Consider the following 18,971-nt stretch of genomic DNA (forward strand, 5'->3'; position numbering starts at 1 on the left):
CTTTTGAAATGAATAGCCTATAGAGCACATTGTACTGAAAAATGGGTGCATTACATACCTCGTAAAACATGGGTGCATCCTTGGTCTTCTTGATTTTTGGGTTTCCCAGTTCATGGATCTGTGAAGCATTTCATTCATTGGTTGATATACAGTATATCACAAAAGTGAGTACACCCCTCACATTTTTGTAAATATTTGAGTATATCTTTTCATGTGACAACACTGAAGAAATGACACTTTGCTACAATGTAAAGTAGTGAGTGTACAGCTTGTATAACAGTGTAAATTTGCTGTCCCCTCAAAATAACTCAACACACAGCCATTAATGTCTAAACCGCTGGCAACAAAAGTGAGTACACCCCTAAGTGAAAATGTCCAAATTGGGCCCAATTAGCCATTTTCCCTCCCCGGTGTCATGTGACTCGTTAGTGTTACAAGGTCTCAGGTGTGAATGGGGAGCAGGTGTGATAAATTTGGTGTCATCGCTCTCACACTCCCTCATACTGACTGGTCACTGGAAGTTCAACATGGCACCTCATGGCAAAGAACTCTCTGAGGATCTGAAAAAAAGAATTGTTGCTCTACATAAAGATGCCCTGGGCTATAAGAAGATTGCCAAGACCCTGAAACTGAGCTGCAGCACGGTGGCCAAGACCATACAGCGGTTTAACTGGACAGGTTCCACTCAGAACAGGCCTCGCCATGGTCGACCAAAGAAGTTGAGTGCACGTGCTCAGCGTCATATCCAGAGGTTGTCTTTAGGAAATAGACGTATGAGTGCTGCCAGCATTGCTGCAGAGGTTGAAGGGGTGGGGGGTCAGCCTGTCAGTGCTCAGACCATACGCAATACACTGCATCAAATTGGTCTGCATGGCTGTCGTCCCAGAAGGAAGCCTCTTCTAAAGATGATGCACAAGAAAGCCCGCAAACAGTTTGCTTAAGACAAGCAGACTAAGGACATGGATTACTGGAACCGTGTCCTGTGGTCTGATGAGACCAAGATAAACTTATTTGGTTCAGATGGTGTCAAGCTGGCCCCAACCAGGTGAGGAGTACAAAGACAAGTGTGTCTTGCCTACAGTCAAGCATGGTGGTGGGAGTGTCATGGTCTGGGGCTGCATGAGTGCTGCCGGCACTGGGGAGCTACAGTTCATTGAGGGAACCATGAATGCCAACATGTACTGTGACATACTGAAGCAGAGCATGATCCCCTCCCTTCGGAGACTGGGCCGCAGGGCAGTATTCCAACATGATAACGACCCCAAACACACCTCCAAGATGACCACTGCCTTGCTAAAGAAGCTGAGGGTAAAGGTGATGGACTGGCCAAGCATGTCTCCAGACCTAAACCCTATTGAGCATCTGTGGGTCATCCTCAAACGGAAGGTGGAGGAGTGCAAGGTCTCTAACATCCACCAGCTCCGTGATGTCGTCATGGAGGAGTGGAAGAGGACTCCAATGGCAACCTGTGAAGCTCTGGTGAACTCCATGCCCAAGAGGGTTAAGGCAGTGCTGGAAAATGATGGTGGCCACACAAAATATTGACACTTTGGGCCCAATTTGGACATTTTGACTTAGGGGTGTACTCACTTTTGTTGCCAGCGGTTTAGACATTAATGGCTGTGTGTTGAGTTATTTTGAGGGGACAGCAAATTTACACTGTTATACAAGCTGTACACTCACTACTTTACATTGTAGCAAAGTGTCATTTCTTCAGTGTTGTCACATGAAAAGATATACTCAAATATTTACAAAAATGTGAGGGGTGTACTCACTTTTGTGATATACTGTATGCTTGACTGTGAACAATCACACTTTGTGTTACTGACCTTTTCTAGGGTGATGTTCCAGGTGACTACGCTGAAGAGCCTGCGTAGGGGCTGCTGTACAGCCAGCAGCAGAGCCCCGATCAGCTCCTCATCCTCCAGCCTCTCTCCCACCACCAGAGAAATGCTGGCCTTCCAAGTCTCCTAGCATCATCATCATCATCAGACAACACTGATCAGTGAAGAACAACAACATAGCCAAGTGACAGGTCTGTGACAAGTGAAGTCATTCCCTGCTTTTGTAGCTGGCCCCTTAAAGTTTAGTGTGTTTAAATAGTGTTTCACTAGCTAGATATCTAGCTTTACTAAAGTTATGGAGCTGTTAACGTTACCTACCTCCTCAAATGGTGCAGTAGTGAGTCCAGTTTCCCAACCTTTGTTTCCAACTGTCGTTGCACCAGCAGCAGACACTGTCCCGCTTTTGACTCTTTTTGGTGGCATTTCCTTACCGTTTTTGGAGAGAAACTAACCTATTGACTTGAATCAAATGGCATTATATTATGAAATCTCTTGAACTTAACGTAAACTAAAACAGCCACTTCCAGCTGTTAGCTTGCTAGCTGACGTTAGCTAGCATTTCTCTTCTGTGTACAGTCTCCTGACGCTTCGGTTGCTCTTAGCAACAGGTTGAAGGGGAGGGATCAGTTATGCGCAATGACATCTTACCTTTGAAATGTATTTATTTATTAATTTATGAAAGAAATTGCCAAAAAAAGTAATACTGAATATACCACTACTAATAGAAACTTAATCCATGTTCAACTCCCAACACAAAAGACACAGACACATTTAATCAATTATTTTAATCTTTTTTTTTCATACAATCATAAGGAGTGACATGGAGAAAAAAGCTTTGCATAGAGTGAAGCTCTGACAAAGACACAGCCTTGAACCCCCCAGCAGACAGTATCTAATCCTAGAGTCCTGCCGGTCACAGGACCAGACAGGCAGACAGCCAGCCAGAGAGGAACAGACAGAACATTCCATTACAAAAAGGTGAAAACAACTGAAACATGGATGCAACTTTCAAATTGGTCACAATTGGTGATAATATATATATGCATGTTGTGTTGTAGTTGAAGTGTTTCTGTGAGTAAAGTAGTGGCTTGGTGTGATGGGCTATCGGTTACTCAGTGATGGTGGTGAATGTGAAGACCATGGAGGTTGAGAGACCGAGACTTGGATGAAGAGAGTCAAAAGCCCCAATTAAAGCCCCAAAACATTGGTACATTCAGTGCAAATCAGGGGTCTCCAACCTTTTCTGGCATTAGATCTACTCATTTCTTTCTAGATTTTAAAATAGGCCCATTCTTCTCCTCTCCCCTGCAACTCTTCTCCGGGTCCTTGCACTACAAGAGAAAGTAGTGCACTATATTTTCTGTCAATATACCTGGTAAAATAATGGTTAATAAACAACTCTAAAATCAGAGATTTGTTGTCAGTGTTTTTCCTGGTTTAAGAATTGTTTTCACTCTCAAAATTATAATTATTCATAGAGAAACAACGAAATGGGATGTTCTGAGTCCAAGTCAATTCTTTTTATGTCTGGAAGGAAACTAACAAATGTAGATATCTTTGTGCAATTTTCCTGTAATTGCGCATCTGGCCCTTTAATTGCGAATCTGAGTGAGGAATGTGCTAGTCTAGCAATGGTTCCATACTGCTACGCATTTCATGGCATTTAATTTAATTTCAAGTTTTCAAATAACAATAGATACTCATTATATACTTATGCCAGGTAAGCCTACTTGCAATAAATATTTAATTGAAAAGGTTTTGGGGAAAGTATTTCGGTCAACTCACAAGATGGTTTATCACGTCAACTGTCTGGAGTGATGGACAAACGCACGCACCACACACACAGACAGGGGCAATATTGCTGGGAATTCATTGGCAGATATTGTTAGGTTTGGCTTTTTAACATGTCAATTTTGCGTTAATTAGATAGTAGCTGGGAGCTTGCGGTGTCTGACACTTGTGGGATTTGTTTATGACAGTTTGTCGTGGAACACGTGAAAATTGCAAGTACTTTCAGAATTGTTTGGCGAGCTACTCATAGGTAGACTGCGAGCTACTGGTAGCTCGCGATCGACCTGTTGGAGACCCCTGGTGAAAATACATAGCCTACACAGGACAGCACAATCATTCATTTGCAGACAGAGAGGGAGTCAGAATGAAAGAAAGGTGTACTGTCAGTACGTAAAAAGTTATAAGAACTTCTTGCAAGCCACCCCAGCTCATGTACAGTATTCCCATAATGCTCGCATCCACTACAAGACCATGGTGCATACCTACGAAACAGCAAGAGAAACTGTCCCTCCCTAGCTTCAGTCTTTCAGTCTATGCTCAAAAACTACACCAGAACCCGTCCCACCTAGCTACAGTTTAAGATGAATGCACTAACTGTAAATCGCTCTGGATAAGAGCGTCTGATAAATTACTAAAATGTCAAAAAATAAATACATGTTATGCCACTGTGCACTTCCCTTTTTTTAAATTATGTTTTTAACGTAAAACATGTAATATATCTGCCCTCAGTCTCTCACTGGCCCTGGGATGATGGAAAAGAATGCAGGAAGTTGTTCTATTTCAGTCCCTTACATTCCGTTAGCTACATTCCACAGTCTCGGATGTGATGGTGACTGGGTGGGGTCACAGCCCTAAAAACAAAGACATTGGGCGTGTTTCATGTCATTGTTATTGCAGTCGACACACTGCTCAGATGATAGTCCCTCACAACATCTGGAAAAGTATTTACCTCTCTGGAACCACAATAATATGATATACATATAATATAGTAATCGGCTAAAATGCTCAGCAGCAACGCAACTGCAAAAAAGGTGACCTGGAACGCACCCTGAGAGTAGAATATGGTGGTATCAGAAAGCAGAGTAATGCCTTCTAAGGCAGAGTATGAAGTGAAAAACATGACAAATATGTATTTGTTTCTATGACTCTTCCTTCATATTCTCATTACTCCTCGTCTTAAAACTTCCTAGTACTGTAGATGTGTCTGAAATCATATGCTCATTACTCATCGTCTTAAAACTTCCTAGTACTGTAGATGCGTCTATAAAATCATATTCTCATTACTCCTCGTCTTAAAACTTCCTAGTACTGTAGATGCGTCTATAAAATCATATTCTCATTACTCATCGTCTTAAAACTTCCTAGTACTGTAGATACGTCTATAAAATCATGTTCTCATTACTCATCGTCTTAACTTCCTAGTACTGTAGATACGTCTATAAAATCATGTTCTCATTACTCATCGTCTTAACTTCCTAGTACTGTAGATGCGTCTATAAAATCATGTTCTCATTACTCATCGTCTTAACTTCCTAGTACTGTAGATGCGTCTGTAAAATCATATGCTCATTACTCATCGTCTTAACTTCCTAGTACTGTAGATACGTCTATAAAAAACATTTCCCCCATCAAAACAGTCAGTGTAATAGCATACCATGGGCATCTGTGCTTGTATATGACTTCAACATGTTCTCTGTCACAAGTCTCTATAAAGCTATAAATGTCCCTTCACCCACACACAGATCACATTATAATTGCATGATGTGTGTGTGTGTGTGTGTGTGTGTGTCTCGACATGCAGGTTGTTAATCACCATGTTTTACTTTCATTATCACGGTCATACGAACATTTGTCATTATATGATGTTATATCGGGGTACCAACCCCTTTTGAAATAGGAACAGATCAAACCAACGTATTCAATTAGGTGCCAATCAGGATAATGTACATAAGGAGAAAAAGTAGAAGCAAGTTAAAAACAAGAGCAACAAACAACCATGACGGATTTTAAAAGTTCAGATCACCCTCTACTCTGGCAGTGTAGTTCAATGATAAAGCGACGATGACAATCAACATACTTGCAAACAATGAAAACAGCTAAAACACTGAAAGAGTGTGTGTGAGCTTGTGTCTAACATTATGGGAAAGCCAATTCAATGTAATGTCTTTATCGAACAAACCGTAGCTGAGTTTGGTTATTCGTGCTTATAGCTTGCCCTGAAGTTTGTTAAGAATGAGGCAGCCATTTTGATTTGACGAGTCATCGAGCGACGTACAAAAACGACACATTCAAGCGCATCATGTGATATCAGTCAGTACATTCAAAAACATTGTTTGTGGCCGTTACAAAATACATTTTGCAGATAGATGAAAAGCCTGTAGAGAGAGTCCAGCTTCAGCACACAGACACCACCGCATCACCATGGGCTACTTCAGTGTTCTGTTCTAGAACACACCTGTCAGAGTGTTCAACAAGGGCAGGTCACAAAGCTGCCTGGACCTTGATTGGTTGGTTCTCTCCCTGACAGGGTAGGAGGCGTGGCCACAGCAGCTGAAGAGCACCTGTCTTGTCTTCTTTCATCTCTTCCTCTCTCCTCTCATCCCCTTCTCCAGGAGCAACACTGTCCTCTGATGTCCACCTCATCCTCTCTGTGAGATAAAGCATCTTTGTTTCTTCTGCTCTCCAGGAAAAGCTTGACCACCACCTTCCTTACGAGACTCCACTGGAAATCCGTATTTTAAATAATAAAACGTGATGAGCCAGCTGGAGTCTCACTCCAGGTCTTGGTTCCTTCATTGTGTGATTGTTGGAGGCTTACGAGTCCATCTCTCCCATTGGTCTAATGGAGTAACAAGGTTGTGAGTGTTAGGGTGCTCTCCTTTGGTTTGTGTTGGCAGTGTGTCTAAGTGACTTTAACCGTCACAGTGACCCCTGGCATTGTGCAGGGGTCATACCCTCTGATAGACATCGGTCTATTCTCCTCTGTTCAGCTCACTTCAGGAAGGTGAGTGTGTATAAAGATACAACAGGGTGCCAGACAGACTAGACAGTCATCCCCTTGAACCCCTTGGGTTCCTCTACCTCTGTGATACTACAGTTCAGAGGTCAGGGTCAAAGGTCGTAGGAGGAGTGGGGGTTAAAGGTGATAGGGGTCATCACTCCAGGCCGAAGGTGCTGGTCTCCTCCACGGCAGTGAGCATCTTCTCGTGCAGCATGGAGAAGGATGGATATGGAGGGAGGTCCAGCCGGTTGAAACAGGTGTGAGCCCTGGGGAGGAGACAACCGCAAACACAGTGAAAACAACAACAATATACTGTCTGTATAATACCTTTTCATACATTATACTCAAATTGATAATATACTACATGAGTTCACTTAGCCTTACAAGTGAAGTCAGTTCCCTTCGCCTTACAAGTGAAGTTAGTTCCCTTGGCCTTACAAGTGAAGTCAGTTCCCTTGGCCTTACAAGTGAAGTCAGTTCCAAGTGAAGTCAGTTCCCTTGGCCTTACAAGTGAAGTCAGTTCCCTTGGCCTTACAAGTGAAGTCAGTTCCCTTGGCCTTACAAGTGAAGTCAGTTCCCTTAGCCTTACAAGTGAAGTCAGTTCCCTTAGCCTTACAAGTGAAGTCAGTTCCCTTAGCCTTACAAGTGAAGTCAGTTCCCTTAGCCTTACAAGTGAAGTCAGTTCCCTTAGCCTTACAAGTGAAGTCAGTTCCCTTAGCCTTACAAGTGAAGTCAGTTCCCTTAGCCTTACAAGTGAAGTCAGTTCCCTTAGCCTTACAAGTGAAGTCAGTTCCCTTAGCCTTACAAGTGAAGTCAGTTCCCTTAGCCTTACAAGTGAAGTCAGTTCCCTTAGCCTTACAAGTGAAGTCAGTTCCCTTAGCCTTACAAGTGAAGTCAGTTCCCTTGGCCTTACAAGTGAAGTCAGTTCCCTTGGCCTTACAAGTGAAGTCAGTTCCCTTGGCCTTACAAGTGAAGTCAGTTCCCTTGGCCTTACAAGTGAAGTCAGTTCCCTTGGCCTTACAAGTGAAGTCAGTTCCAAGTGAAGTCAGTTCCCTTGGCCTTACAAGTGAAGTCAGCACAGTAGTTTACCTGGGTAGAGAGGTAACTTTGCCCCATTTCTCCACACAGAACCTGCGGGGTCCGTTGCTGCCTCGGAGAGAGGCGAAACCCTCGTAGGGAATACTGGAGGTACCCGTCACAAACTAACAGAGCAGAAAGAAGAAGGTCGCTGTTACTCACTGTGTGTCTCTGTGTGTGTGTGTGTGTTTGTTTGTTTGTTTGTTTAAGTGTGTGTGTTTGTTTGTATGTTTGTTTGTAAGTATGTGTGTGTTTGTTTGTTAGTATGTGTGTGTCTTTGTTTGTATGTGTGTGTTTGTATGTGTGTGTGTTTGTTTGTATATGTGTGTGTTTGTTTGTTAGTATGTGTGTGTCTTTGTTTGTGTGTGTGTGTGTGTGTGTGTGTGCACCCCCACCTGTAGCAGCCTGAGTCTCTGCTCGTTGTTGAACCTCTCCACCGCCGCCCAGAACCAACGGATCACTATGTGGTTGTCATGGTAACCTGAGGGAGGCAGGAAGACAGACAGACAGACATGAGTCACTCAGCAGCCTGGCCTTTCTCTCTGGTAGGCCTAGTTACTTCAGCTGTTCAACCAGACAGCTAGCTAGGGTATACTGTTATATCCTGGCCTTTCTCTCTGGTAGGCCTAGTTACTTCAGCTGTTCAACCAGACAGCTAGCTAGGGTATACTGTTATATACTGGCCTTTCTCTCTGGTAGGCCTAGTTACTTCAGCTGTTCAACCAGACAGCTAGCTAGGGTATACTGTTATATACTGGCCTTTCTCTCTGGTAGGCCTAGTTACTTCATCTGTTCAACCAGACAGCTAGCTAGAGTATACTGTTATATACTGGCCTTTCTCTCTGGTAGGCCTAGCTACTCAAGCTGTTCAACCAGACAGCTAGCTAGGGTATACTGTTATATACTGGGCTTTCTCTCTGGTAGGCCTAGTTACTTCAGCTGTTCAACCAGACAGCTAGCTAGGGTATACTGTTATATACTGGCCTTTCTCTCTGGTAGGCCTAGTTACTTCAGCTGTTCAACCAGACAGCTAGCTAGGGTATACTGTTATATACTGGCCTTTCTCTCTGGTAGGCCTAGTTACTCCAGCTGTTCAACCAGACAGCTAGCTAGGGTATACTGTTATATAATGGCCTTTCTCTCTGGTAGGCCTAGCTACTCAAGCTGTTCAACCAGACAGCTAGCTAGGGTATACTGTTATATACTGGGCTTTCTCTCTGGTAGGCCTAGTTACTTCAGCTGTTCAACCAGACAGCTAGCTAGGGTATACTGTTATATACTGGCCTTTCTCTCTGGTAGGCCTAGTTACTTCAGCTGTTCAACCAGACAGCTAGCTAGGGTATACTGTTATATACTGGGCTTTCTCTCTGGTAGGCCTAGTTACTTCAGCTGTTCAGACAGCTAGCTAGGGTATACTGTTATATACTGGCCTTTCTCTCTGGTAGGCCTAGTTACTTCAGCTGTTCAACCAGACAGCTAGCTAGGGTATACTGTTATATACTGGCCTTTCTCTCTGGTAGGCCTAGTTACTTCAGCTGTTCAACCAGACAGCTAGCTAGGGTACACTGTTATATACTGGCCTTTCTCTCTGGTAGGCCTAGTTACTTCCGCTGTTCAACCAGACAGCTAGCTAGGGTATACTGTTATATACACTTATTTCTGTAACAGCTCTTCCTAATTGTTAAGACATTTAAAAACATTTCCTTCTCCATCTGAATGGAACAATGGACTGTCTTTACTGCTGCCTGAGACACCAGGTCTATCTCAGCGGTGCCAGCTATCACCAGCTCCAGCTCCCTGGCATCAAACACTGACACCAGCCTGGAATCCACCACCTGCATGACACAGCACAGGGCATGTCTACCTTTGACAAGAGCTGTGCACTATATAGGGAATAGGGTGTCATTTGGGCTCCCGGTCTCCCCTCTCCCCCTGTCTCTCCCCGTCTCTTCCTCTCCCCCTGTCTCCCCCCTGTCTCTCCCCATCTCTTCCTCTCCCCCCTGTTCATACCTCCTCTGTAATCTGTGTTTCTCCCCGTCTCCCCCTGTCTCTTCCTCTCCCCCCTGTCTCCCCCGTCTCTTCCTCTCCCCCCTGTCTCTCCCCGTCTCTTCCTCTCTCCCCATCTCTTCCTCTCCCCCCTGCCCCCCCCCCCCCCCGTCTCCCCCCGTCTCTTCCTCTCCCCCCCGTCTCCCCCGGTCTCTTCCTCTCCCCCCTGTGTCTCCCCCTCTCTCCCCCTGTCTCTCCCCGTCTCTTCCTCTCCCCCCTGCCCCCCCCCCCTGTCTCCTCCGGTCTCTTCCTCTCCCCCCTGTTCATACCTCCTCTGTAATCAGTATTGCTCCTCCAGTCCACCAGGTCTATCTCAGCGGTGCCAGCTATCACCAGCTCCAGCTCCCTGGCATCAAACACTGACACCAGCCTGGAATCCACCACCTGCATGACACAGCACAGGGCATCCAGGCTACAAACCATGACCACAACCTTTGTTGTCGTTTGTATCTCAGTTGGTAGAGGCTGGCTCTTGTAACGGTGCTGGGTTTGATTCCCGGCACCACCCATATGTAAAATGTATACACGTATGACTGTAAGTCGCTTTGGATAAAACAGTCTGTTAAATGGCATGTATTATTATTACAAACACAACAACAACAAACTCAATCCCATTATACAGTCTTCCAATCACATCCTATCACATACAGCCTTTAGCTACATCTTGCCCAATTAGAATTCAGTTGTTGTTGATGTCTGTGAGCAGGAAGTTGCCCCAGTGTGTATGATGATACTGCTGAGTCTACCTTTATCAGAATCTGTACCAGGAGATATTTGAGGAGATATTAGATGGTACCTCATAGAATCCCCGGACCAGACTCTCTGTCTGTTGAACCACTCCTCTCTCGATACGCCACTTCACCATGCGCTCAATGTACTCCTTCTTATTCTTCTCTGACACTGGGATGTTGGCCCCGCCCGGCTTCAGCTCTCTCTCTGTGATCTACACACACAGTACATACACATGAGCTTTATATCTCACACACACACACAGTACATACACATGAGCTTTATATCTCACACACACACACACACACACACACACACACCTGTCCGAACACCTCCTCATTGACAGTGAAGGTGAGGTCCAACATGTCCTCGATGTCGTTGTCCTTCATCCACTGGAGACTCTGGTGGAACTCCTCATCCAGATACTCCAGATCACTCAGCTCACATAGGCTATAGAATAGTAGAGTAGAGCAGATTAGATTAGAATAGAATAGAGTAGAGTAGAGCAGAGTAGAGCAGAGCAGAGTGGAGTAGAGTGGAGCAGAGTAGAGTATAATAGAGTATAATAGAGCAGATTAGAGTAGAGCAGATTAGATTAGAATAGAGTAGAGTAGAGCAGAATAGAGTAGAGTAGAGTAGAATAGAGCAGAGTAGAGTGGAGTAGAGTGGAGCAGAGTAGAGTACAGTAGAATAGAGTACAGTAGAATAGAGTACAGTAGAATAGAGTACAGTAGAATAGAGTAGAGTAGAGTAGAGCAGAATAGAGCAGATTAGAGTAGAGTAGAGCAGAATAGAGTAGAGTAGAGTAGAATAGAGCAGAGTAGAATGGAGTGGAGTAGAGCAGAGTGGAGTAGAATAGAGCATAGTAGAATAGAGTAGAGTAGAGCAGAATAGAGCAGATTAGATTAGAATAGAGTGGAATAGAGTAGAGCAGAATAGAGTGGAATAGAGTAGAGTAGAATAGAGCAGAATAGAGTAGAATAGAGCAGAGTAGAATGGAGTGGAGTAGAATAGAGTATAGTAGAATAGAGTAGAATAGAGCAGAGTAGAGTGGAGTAGAGCAGAGTATTATAGAGTAGAGTAGAGCAGATTAGAATAGAGCAGAATAGAATAGAGTAGTGTATAATGGAGTAGAATAGAGTAGAACAGAATATAGTAGAATAGAGTAGAGTAGAATGGATTTAGGCAAGAGGTCAGTTAACTCTAATCTACATAACCACATGTCTGGTACAGTCTTAAAATATCAGAAAAATACTCTCTAGTTGTATAGTGTAATGCCCTATATTCAACACTGGACCACAGCTGTTTTCATTGTTCCCCTGTAATCAGGGACTGATTTAGACCTGGGACACCAGGTGTGTGCAATTAACTATCATGTAGAACAGAAAACTAGCAGGCGCTGGACCTTGTAGGGTCAGAGTTGAATATCCCTGGTGTATATCTAGAATTAGACAGTCCAGGTGGTGGATACGTACATACGCAGCAGGCCCTTATAGAAGGGTCGAGTGAAGAAGGCATCCAGTAGGTATTGGTGGATCAGAGCCAGGCCCAGGATACGCCCACTGAAACGGAACCTGAACAGGGAAGGAGAGAAGATACTTAGATTAGAAATGTTATTACCCAGGTCCTAGTACAGACAACAGATGTTATTACCCAGGTCCTAGTATACACAACAGATGTTATTACCCAGGTCCTAGTATAGACAACAGATGTTATTACCCAGGTCCTAGTATAGACAACAGATGTTATTACCCAGGTCCTAGTATAGACAACAGATGTTATTACCCAGGTCCTAGTATACACAACAGATGTTATTACCCAGGTCCTAGTATAGACAACAGATGTTATTACCCAGGTCCTAGTATAGACAACAGATGTTATTACCCAGGTCCTAGTATACACAACAGATGTTATTACCCAGGTCCTAGTATACACAACAGATGTTATTACCCAGGTCCTAGTATAGACAACAGATGTTATTACCCAGGTCCTAGTATAGACAACAGATGTTATTACCCAGGTCCTAGTATAGACAACAGATGTTATTACCCAGGTCCTAGTATAGACAACAGATGTTATTACCCAGGTCCTAGTATAGACAACAGATGTTATTACCCAGGTCCTAGTATAGACAACAGATGTTATTACCCAGGTCCTAGTATAGACAACAGATGTTATTACCCAGGTCCTAGTATAGACAACAGATGTTATTACCCAGGTCCTAGTATAGACAACAGATGTTATTACCCAGGTCCTAGTATAGACAACAGATGTTATTACCCAGGTCCTAGTATAGACAACAGATGTTATTACCCAGGTCCTAGTATAGACAACAGATGTTATTACCCAGGTCCTAGTATAGACAACAGATGTTATTACCCAGGTCCTAGTATAGACAACAGATGTTATTACCCAGGTCCTAGTATACACAACAGATGTTATTACCCAGGTCCTAGTATAGACAACAGATGTTATTACCCAGGTCCTAGTATACACAACAGATGTTATTACCCAGGTCCTAGTATACACAACAGATGTTATTACCCAGGTCCTAGTATACACAACAGATGTTATTACCCAGGTCCTAGTATAGACAACAGATGTTATTACCCAGGTCCTAGTATACACAACAGATGTTATTACCCAGGTCCTAGTATAGACAACAGATGTTATTACCCAGGTCCTAGTATACACAACAGATGTTATTACCCAGGTCCTAGTATAGACAACAGATGTTATTACCCAGGTCCTAGTATAGACAACAGATGTTATTACCCAGGTCCTAGTATAGACAACAGATGTTATTACCCAGGTCCTTGTATAGACAACAGATGTTATTACCCAGGTCCTAGTATAGACAACAGATGTTATTACCCAGGTCCTAGTATAGACAACAGATGTTATTACCCAGGTCCTAGTATAGACAACAGATGTTATTACCCAGGTCCTAGTATAGACAACAGATGTTATTACCCAGGTCCTAGTATAAACAACAGATGTTATTACCCAGGTCCTAGTATAAACAACAGATGTTATTACCCAGGTCCTTGTATAGACAACAGATGTTATTACCCAGGTCCTTGTATAGACAACAGATGTTATTACCCAGGTCCTAGTATACACAACAGATGTTATTACCCAGGTCCTAGTATAGACAACAGATGTTATTACCCAGGTCCTAGTATAGACAACAGATGTTATTACCCAGGTCCTAGTATACACAACAGATGTTATTACCCAGGTCCTAGTATAGACAACAGATGTTATTACCCAGGTCCTAGTATAAACAACAGATGTTATTACCCAGGTCCTAGTATAGACAACAGATGTTATTACCCAGGTCCTAGTATACACAACAGATGTTATTACCCAGGTCCTAGTATAAACAACAGATGTTATTACCCAGGTCCTAGTATACACAACAGATGTTATTACCCAGGTCCTAGTATAGACAACAGATGTTATTACCCAGGTCCTAGTATAGACAACAGATGTTATTACCCAGGTCCTAGTATAGACAACAGATGTTATTACCCAGGTCCTAGTATAGACAACAGATGTTATTACCCAGGTCCTAGTATAGACAACAGATGTTATTACCCAGGTCCTAGTATAGACAACAGATGTTATTACCCAGGTCCTAGTATACACAACAGATGTTATTACCCAGGTCCTAGTATAGACAACAGATGTTATTACCCAGGACCTAGTATAGACAACAGATGTTATTACCCAGGTCCTAGTATAGACAACAGATGTTATTACCCAGGTCCTAGTATAGACAACAGATGTTATTACCCAGGTCCTAGTATAGACAACAGATGTTATTACCCAGGTCCTAGTATAGACAACAGATGTTATTACCCAGGTCCTAGTATAGACAACAGATGTTATTACCCAGGTCCTAGTATAGACAACAGATGTTATTACCCAGGTCCTAGTATACACAACAGATGTTATTACCCAGGTCCTAGTATACACAACAGATGTTATTACCCAGGTCCTAGTATACACAACAGATGTTATTACCCGGGTCCTAGTATAGACAACAGATGTTATTACCCAGGTCCTAGTATACACAACAGATGTTATTACCCGGGTCCTAGTATACACAACAGATGTTATTACCCAGGTCCTAGCATAGACAACAGATGTTATTACCCAGGTCCTAGTATACACAACAGATGTTATTACCCAGGTCCTAGTATAGACAACAGATGTTATTACCCAGGTCCTAGTATAGACAACAGATGTTATTACCCAGGTCCTAGTATAGACAACAGATGTTATTACCCAGGTCCTAGTATAGACAACAGATGTTATTACCCAGGTCCTAGTATACACAACAGATGTTATTACCCAGGTCCTAGTATAGACAACAGATGTTATTACCCGGGTCCTAGTATACACAACAGATGTTATTACCCGGGTCCTAGTATAGACAACAGATGTTATTACCCGGGTCCTTGTATACACAACAGATGTTATTACCCGGGTCCTAGTATAGACAACAGATGTTATTACCCGGGTCCTAGTATAGACAACAGATGTTATTACCCGGGTCCTAGTATAGACAACAGATGTTATTACCCGGGTCCTAGTATAGACAACAGATGTTATTACCCAGGTCCTAGTATAGACAACAGATGTTATTACCCAGGTCCTAGTATACACAACAGATGTTATTACCCGGGTCCTAGTATAGACAACAGATGTTATTACCCGGGTCCTAGTATAGACAACAGATGTTATTACCCGGGTCCTTGTATAGACAACAGATGTTATTACCCGGGTCCTAGTATAGACAACAGATGTTATTACCCGGGTCCTAGTATAGACAACAGATGTTATTACCCGGGTCCTTGTATAGACAACAGATGTTATTACCCGGGTCCTAGTATAGACAAGATGTTATTACCCGGGTCCTAGTATAGACAACAGATGTTATTACCCGGGTCCTAGTATAGACAACAGATGTTATTACCCAGGTCCTAGTATAGACAACAGATGTTATTACCCAGGTCCTAGTATACACAACAGATGTTATTACCCAGGTCCTAGTATAGACAACAGATGTTATTACCCAGGTCCTAGTATAGACAACAGATGTTATTACCCAGGTCCTAGTATACACAACAGATGTTATTACCCAGGTCCTAGTATAGACAACAGATGTTATTACCCAGGTCCTAGTATACACAACAGATGTTATTACCCAGGTCCTAGTATACACAACAGATGTTATTACCCAGGTCCTAGTATAGACAACAGATGTTATTACCCAGGTCCTAGTATAGACAACAGATGTTATTACCCAGGTCCTAGTATACACAACAGATGTTATTACCCAGGTCCTAGTATAGACAACAGATGTTATTACCCAGGTCCTAGTATACACAACAGATGTTATTACCCAGGTCCTAGTATAGACAACAGATGTTATTACCCAGGTCCTAGTATAGACAACAGATGTTATTACCCAGGTCCTAGTATACACAACAGATGTTATTACCCAGGTCCTAGTATACACAACAGATGTTATTACCCAGGTCCTAGTATACACAACAGATGTTATTACCCAGGTCCTAGTATACACAACAGATGTTATTACCCAGGTCCTAGTATACACAACAGATGTTATTACCCAGGTCCTAGTATACACAACAGATGTTATTACCCAGGTCCTAGTATACACAACAGATGTTATTACCCAGGTCCTAGTATACACAACAGATGTTATTACCCAGGTCCTAGTATAGACAACAGATGTTATTACCCAGGTCCTAGTATAGACAACAGATGTTATTACCCAGGACCTAGTATAGACAACAGATGTTATTACCCAGGTCCTAGTATAGACAACAGATGTTATTACCCGGGTCCTAGTATAGACAACAGATGTTATTACCCGGGTCCTAGTATAGACAACAGATGTTATTACCCGGGTCCTAGTATAGACAACAGATGTTATTACCCGGGTCCTAGTATAGACAACAGATGTTATTACCCGGGTCCTAGTATAGACAACAGATGTTATTACCCGGGTCCTAGTATAGACAACAGATGTTATTACCCAGGTCCTAGTATAGACAACAGATGTTATTACCCAGGTCCTAGTATACACAACAGATGTTATTACCCAGGTCCTAGTATACACAACAGATGTTATTACCCATGTCCTAGTATACACAACAGATGTTATTACCCATGTCCTAGTATACACAACAGATGTTATTACCCATGTCCTAGTATAGACAACAGATGTTATTACCCAGGTCCTAGTATAGACAACAGATGTTATTACCCAGGTCCTAGTATAGACAACAGATGTTATTACCCAGGTCCTAGTATAGACAACAGATGTTATTACCCAGGTCCTAGTATAGACAACAGATGTTATTACCCAGGTCCTAGTATACACAACAGATGTTATTACCCAGGTCCTAGTATACACAACAGATGTTATTACCCAGGTCCTAGTATACACAACAGATGTTATTACCCAGGTCCTAGTATACACAACAGATGTTATTACCCAGGTCCTAGTATACACAACAGATGTTATTACCCAGGTCCTAGTATAGACAACAGATGTTATTACCCAGGTCCTAGTACAGACAAGAGATGTTTTGGCTCGTCCCTTCAGTCCATTTCCATTCATCTTAACACCAGGGCTGGGCTCCATTCAAATTGAAGTACTCAATTCAGGAAATTAATTAGTTAAAATTCAAAAATTGAAAAACTTTTGAAACAAAAAGCTTCTTGAAAGTAATAGAAAATAGATTCAATTTCAATTATTGAATAGGAATTTCCGTTTGCTTCCAGAATTGACTGAGTTCAATTTGAATTGACCCCAACCCTGCTGATCAGCCAACAGACCACAGACCCCTCCGACCCCAAACCCTCCCCGTCTTCAGTCTACTCACCACTCGTGATGGTTGTCTACGAAGGCAGACATGGGGCTGATCTGAACGGTGTAGGTGTCGTTGGCGGAGTACTCAAACAGGCCGTAGTACGGGTTGAACAGCTCTCTAGACACCAGGAAGAAAAACTCTCTGGACGGGCCGCTGTAGTCCAATCTGCAACACATACAGGAAGACACATTATCACACAGGAACGGCGTAGATAGAAATATAACGTCATAGAGCAGACAAAGTGCATTTCTAACTGAAATATTCCTCAAATGTTTCATTCTATTGAACCCAGGATAATTTCCCCCCCACCAGCTTCTGGAAGAGTAGAAGAGTAGAGGACAGGCAGTCTGTCTGACTCACCCCTCCTCTCCCAGGAAGCTGACATAGAGCTTGCTCCTCTGCAGGTCTTTACGGGAGTAACACATGACCTGGTTGAAGGCATCCTCCAGGAGATGGTCCCTACGGATGATCAACCTGGGGGTTGGGGGAGGAAGAGACACACACAGGGGGGAACTGGTAAGGGCAGGAGGGCGTGGGTGGAGGGTATGTGGGTGGACCACAGAACTAGAATCAGATTCTATTTCTTTGGCTGGAACACCAAAGCATTTAGCTAGATCAATAACGTATTCATTCTTTCATATTACAGTATTCACACATGAAAATACAAGCACCCTCCCCACTCCATACTTTAACTTCCCTAGGCCCTGGCCCCACTCCATACTTTAACTTCCCTGGGCCCTGGCCGTAGCCCCACTCCATACTTTAACTTCCCTAGGCCCTGGCCCCACTCCATACTTTAACTTCCCTGGGCCCTGGCCGTAACCCCACTACATACTTTAACTTCCCTGGGCCCTGGCCGTAACCCCACTACATACTTTAACTTCCCTGGGCCCTGGCGGTAACCCCACTCCATACTTTAACTTCCCTGGGCCCTGGCCGTAACCCCACTACATACTTTAACTTCCCTGGGCCCTGGCGGTAACCCCACTCCATACTTTAACTTCCCTGGGCCCTGGCCGTAGCCCCACTATATACTTTAACTTCCCTGGGCCCTGGCCGTAGCCCCACTCCATACTTTAACTTCCCTGGGCCCTGGCCGTAACCCCACTACATACTTTAACTTCCCTGGGCCCTGGCCCCACTACATACTTTAACTTCCCTGGGCCCTGGCCGTAGCCCCACTACATACTTTAACTTCCCTGGCCCCACTACATACTTTAACTTCCCTGGGCCCTGGCCGTAGCCCCACTACATACTTTAACTTCCCTGGGCCCTGGCCCCACTACATACTTTAACTTCCCTGGGCCCTGGCCGTAGCCCCACTACATACTTTAACTTCCCTGGGCCCTGGCCATAGCCCCACTACATACTTTAACTTCCCTGGGCCCTGGCCGTAGCCCCACTACATACTTTAACTTCCCTGGGCCCTGGCCGTAGCCCCACTACATACTTTAACTTCCCTGGGCCCTGGCCATAGCCCCACTACATACTTTAACTTCCCTGGGCCCTGGCCGTAGCCCCACTACATACTTTAACTTCCCTGGGCCCTGGCCGTAGCCCCACTACATA

At 43.7% G+C, this 18,971-nt stretch overlaps 2 protein-coding genes across 4 annotated transcripts in view; both read right to left on the reverse strand.

The window, feature by feature from the left end:
* Positions 1 to 2,454, reverse strand: part of LOC139532761 (sperm-associated antigen 17-like) — a 39,202-nt gene extending 36,748 nt beyond the window's left edge. The window contains exons 1-3 of the mRNA XM_071330771.1: positions 2,163 to 2,454; positions 1,830 to 1,970; positions 59 to 118 (exon numbers count right to left, since the gene is read on the reverse strand). Of these exons, the coding sequence (XP_071186872.1) occupies positions 59 to 118; positions 1,830 to 1,970; positions 2,163 to 2,267 (306 nt within the window). The 5' untranslated portion in view covers positions 2,268 to 2,454. The remainder of the gene's footprint in view (positions 1 to 58; positions 119 to 1,829; positions 1,971 to 2,162) is intronic.
* Positions 2,455 to 2,614: 160 nt separating this feature from the next.
* Positions 2,615 to 18,971, reverse strand: part of LOC139532762 (E3 ubiquitin-protein ligase HECW2-like) — an 84,288-nt gene continuing 67,931 nt past the window's right edge. For all 3 annotated transcript variants that reach the window (XM_071330774.1, XM_071330772.1, XM_071330773.1), the window contains 9 exons: positions 17,763 to 17,876; positions 17,415 to 17,567; positions 11,964 to 12,062; positions 10,809 to 10,938; positions 10,556 to 10,702; positions 10,029 to 10,143; positions 8,109 to 8,194; positions 7,726 to 7,838; positions 2,615 to 6,902 (listed from right to left, as the gene is read on the reverse strand). In XM_071330774.1, coding sequence (XP_071186875.1) covers positions 6,791 to 6,902; positions 7,726 to 7,838; positions 8,109 to 8,194; positions 10,029 to 10,143; positions 10,556 to 10,702; positions 10,809 to 10,938; positions 11,964 to 12,062; positions 17,415 to 17,567; positions 17,763 to 17,876 — 1,069 coding nt within the window. In that variant the 3' untranslated portion in view covers positions 2,615 to 6,790. The remainder of the gene's footprint in view (positions 6,903 to 7,725; positions 7,839 to 8,108; positions 8,195 to 10,028; positions 10,144 to 10,555; positions 10,703 to 10,808; positions 10,939 to 11,963; positions 12,063 to 17,414; positions 17,568 to 17,762; positions 17,877 to 18,971) is intronic.

The sequence above is a fragment of the Salvelinus alpinus genome, chromosome 10 (genome assembly GCF_045679555.1).
Source record: "Salvelinus alpinus chromosome 10, SLU_Salpinus.1, whole genome shotgun sequence".
In the NCBI taxonomy this organism is placed as follows: Eukaryota; Metazoa; Chordata; class Actinopteri; order Salmoniformes; family Salmonidae; genus Salvelinus; species Salvelinus alpinus.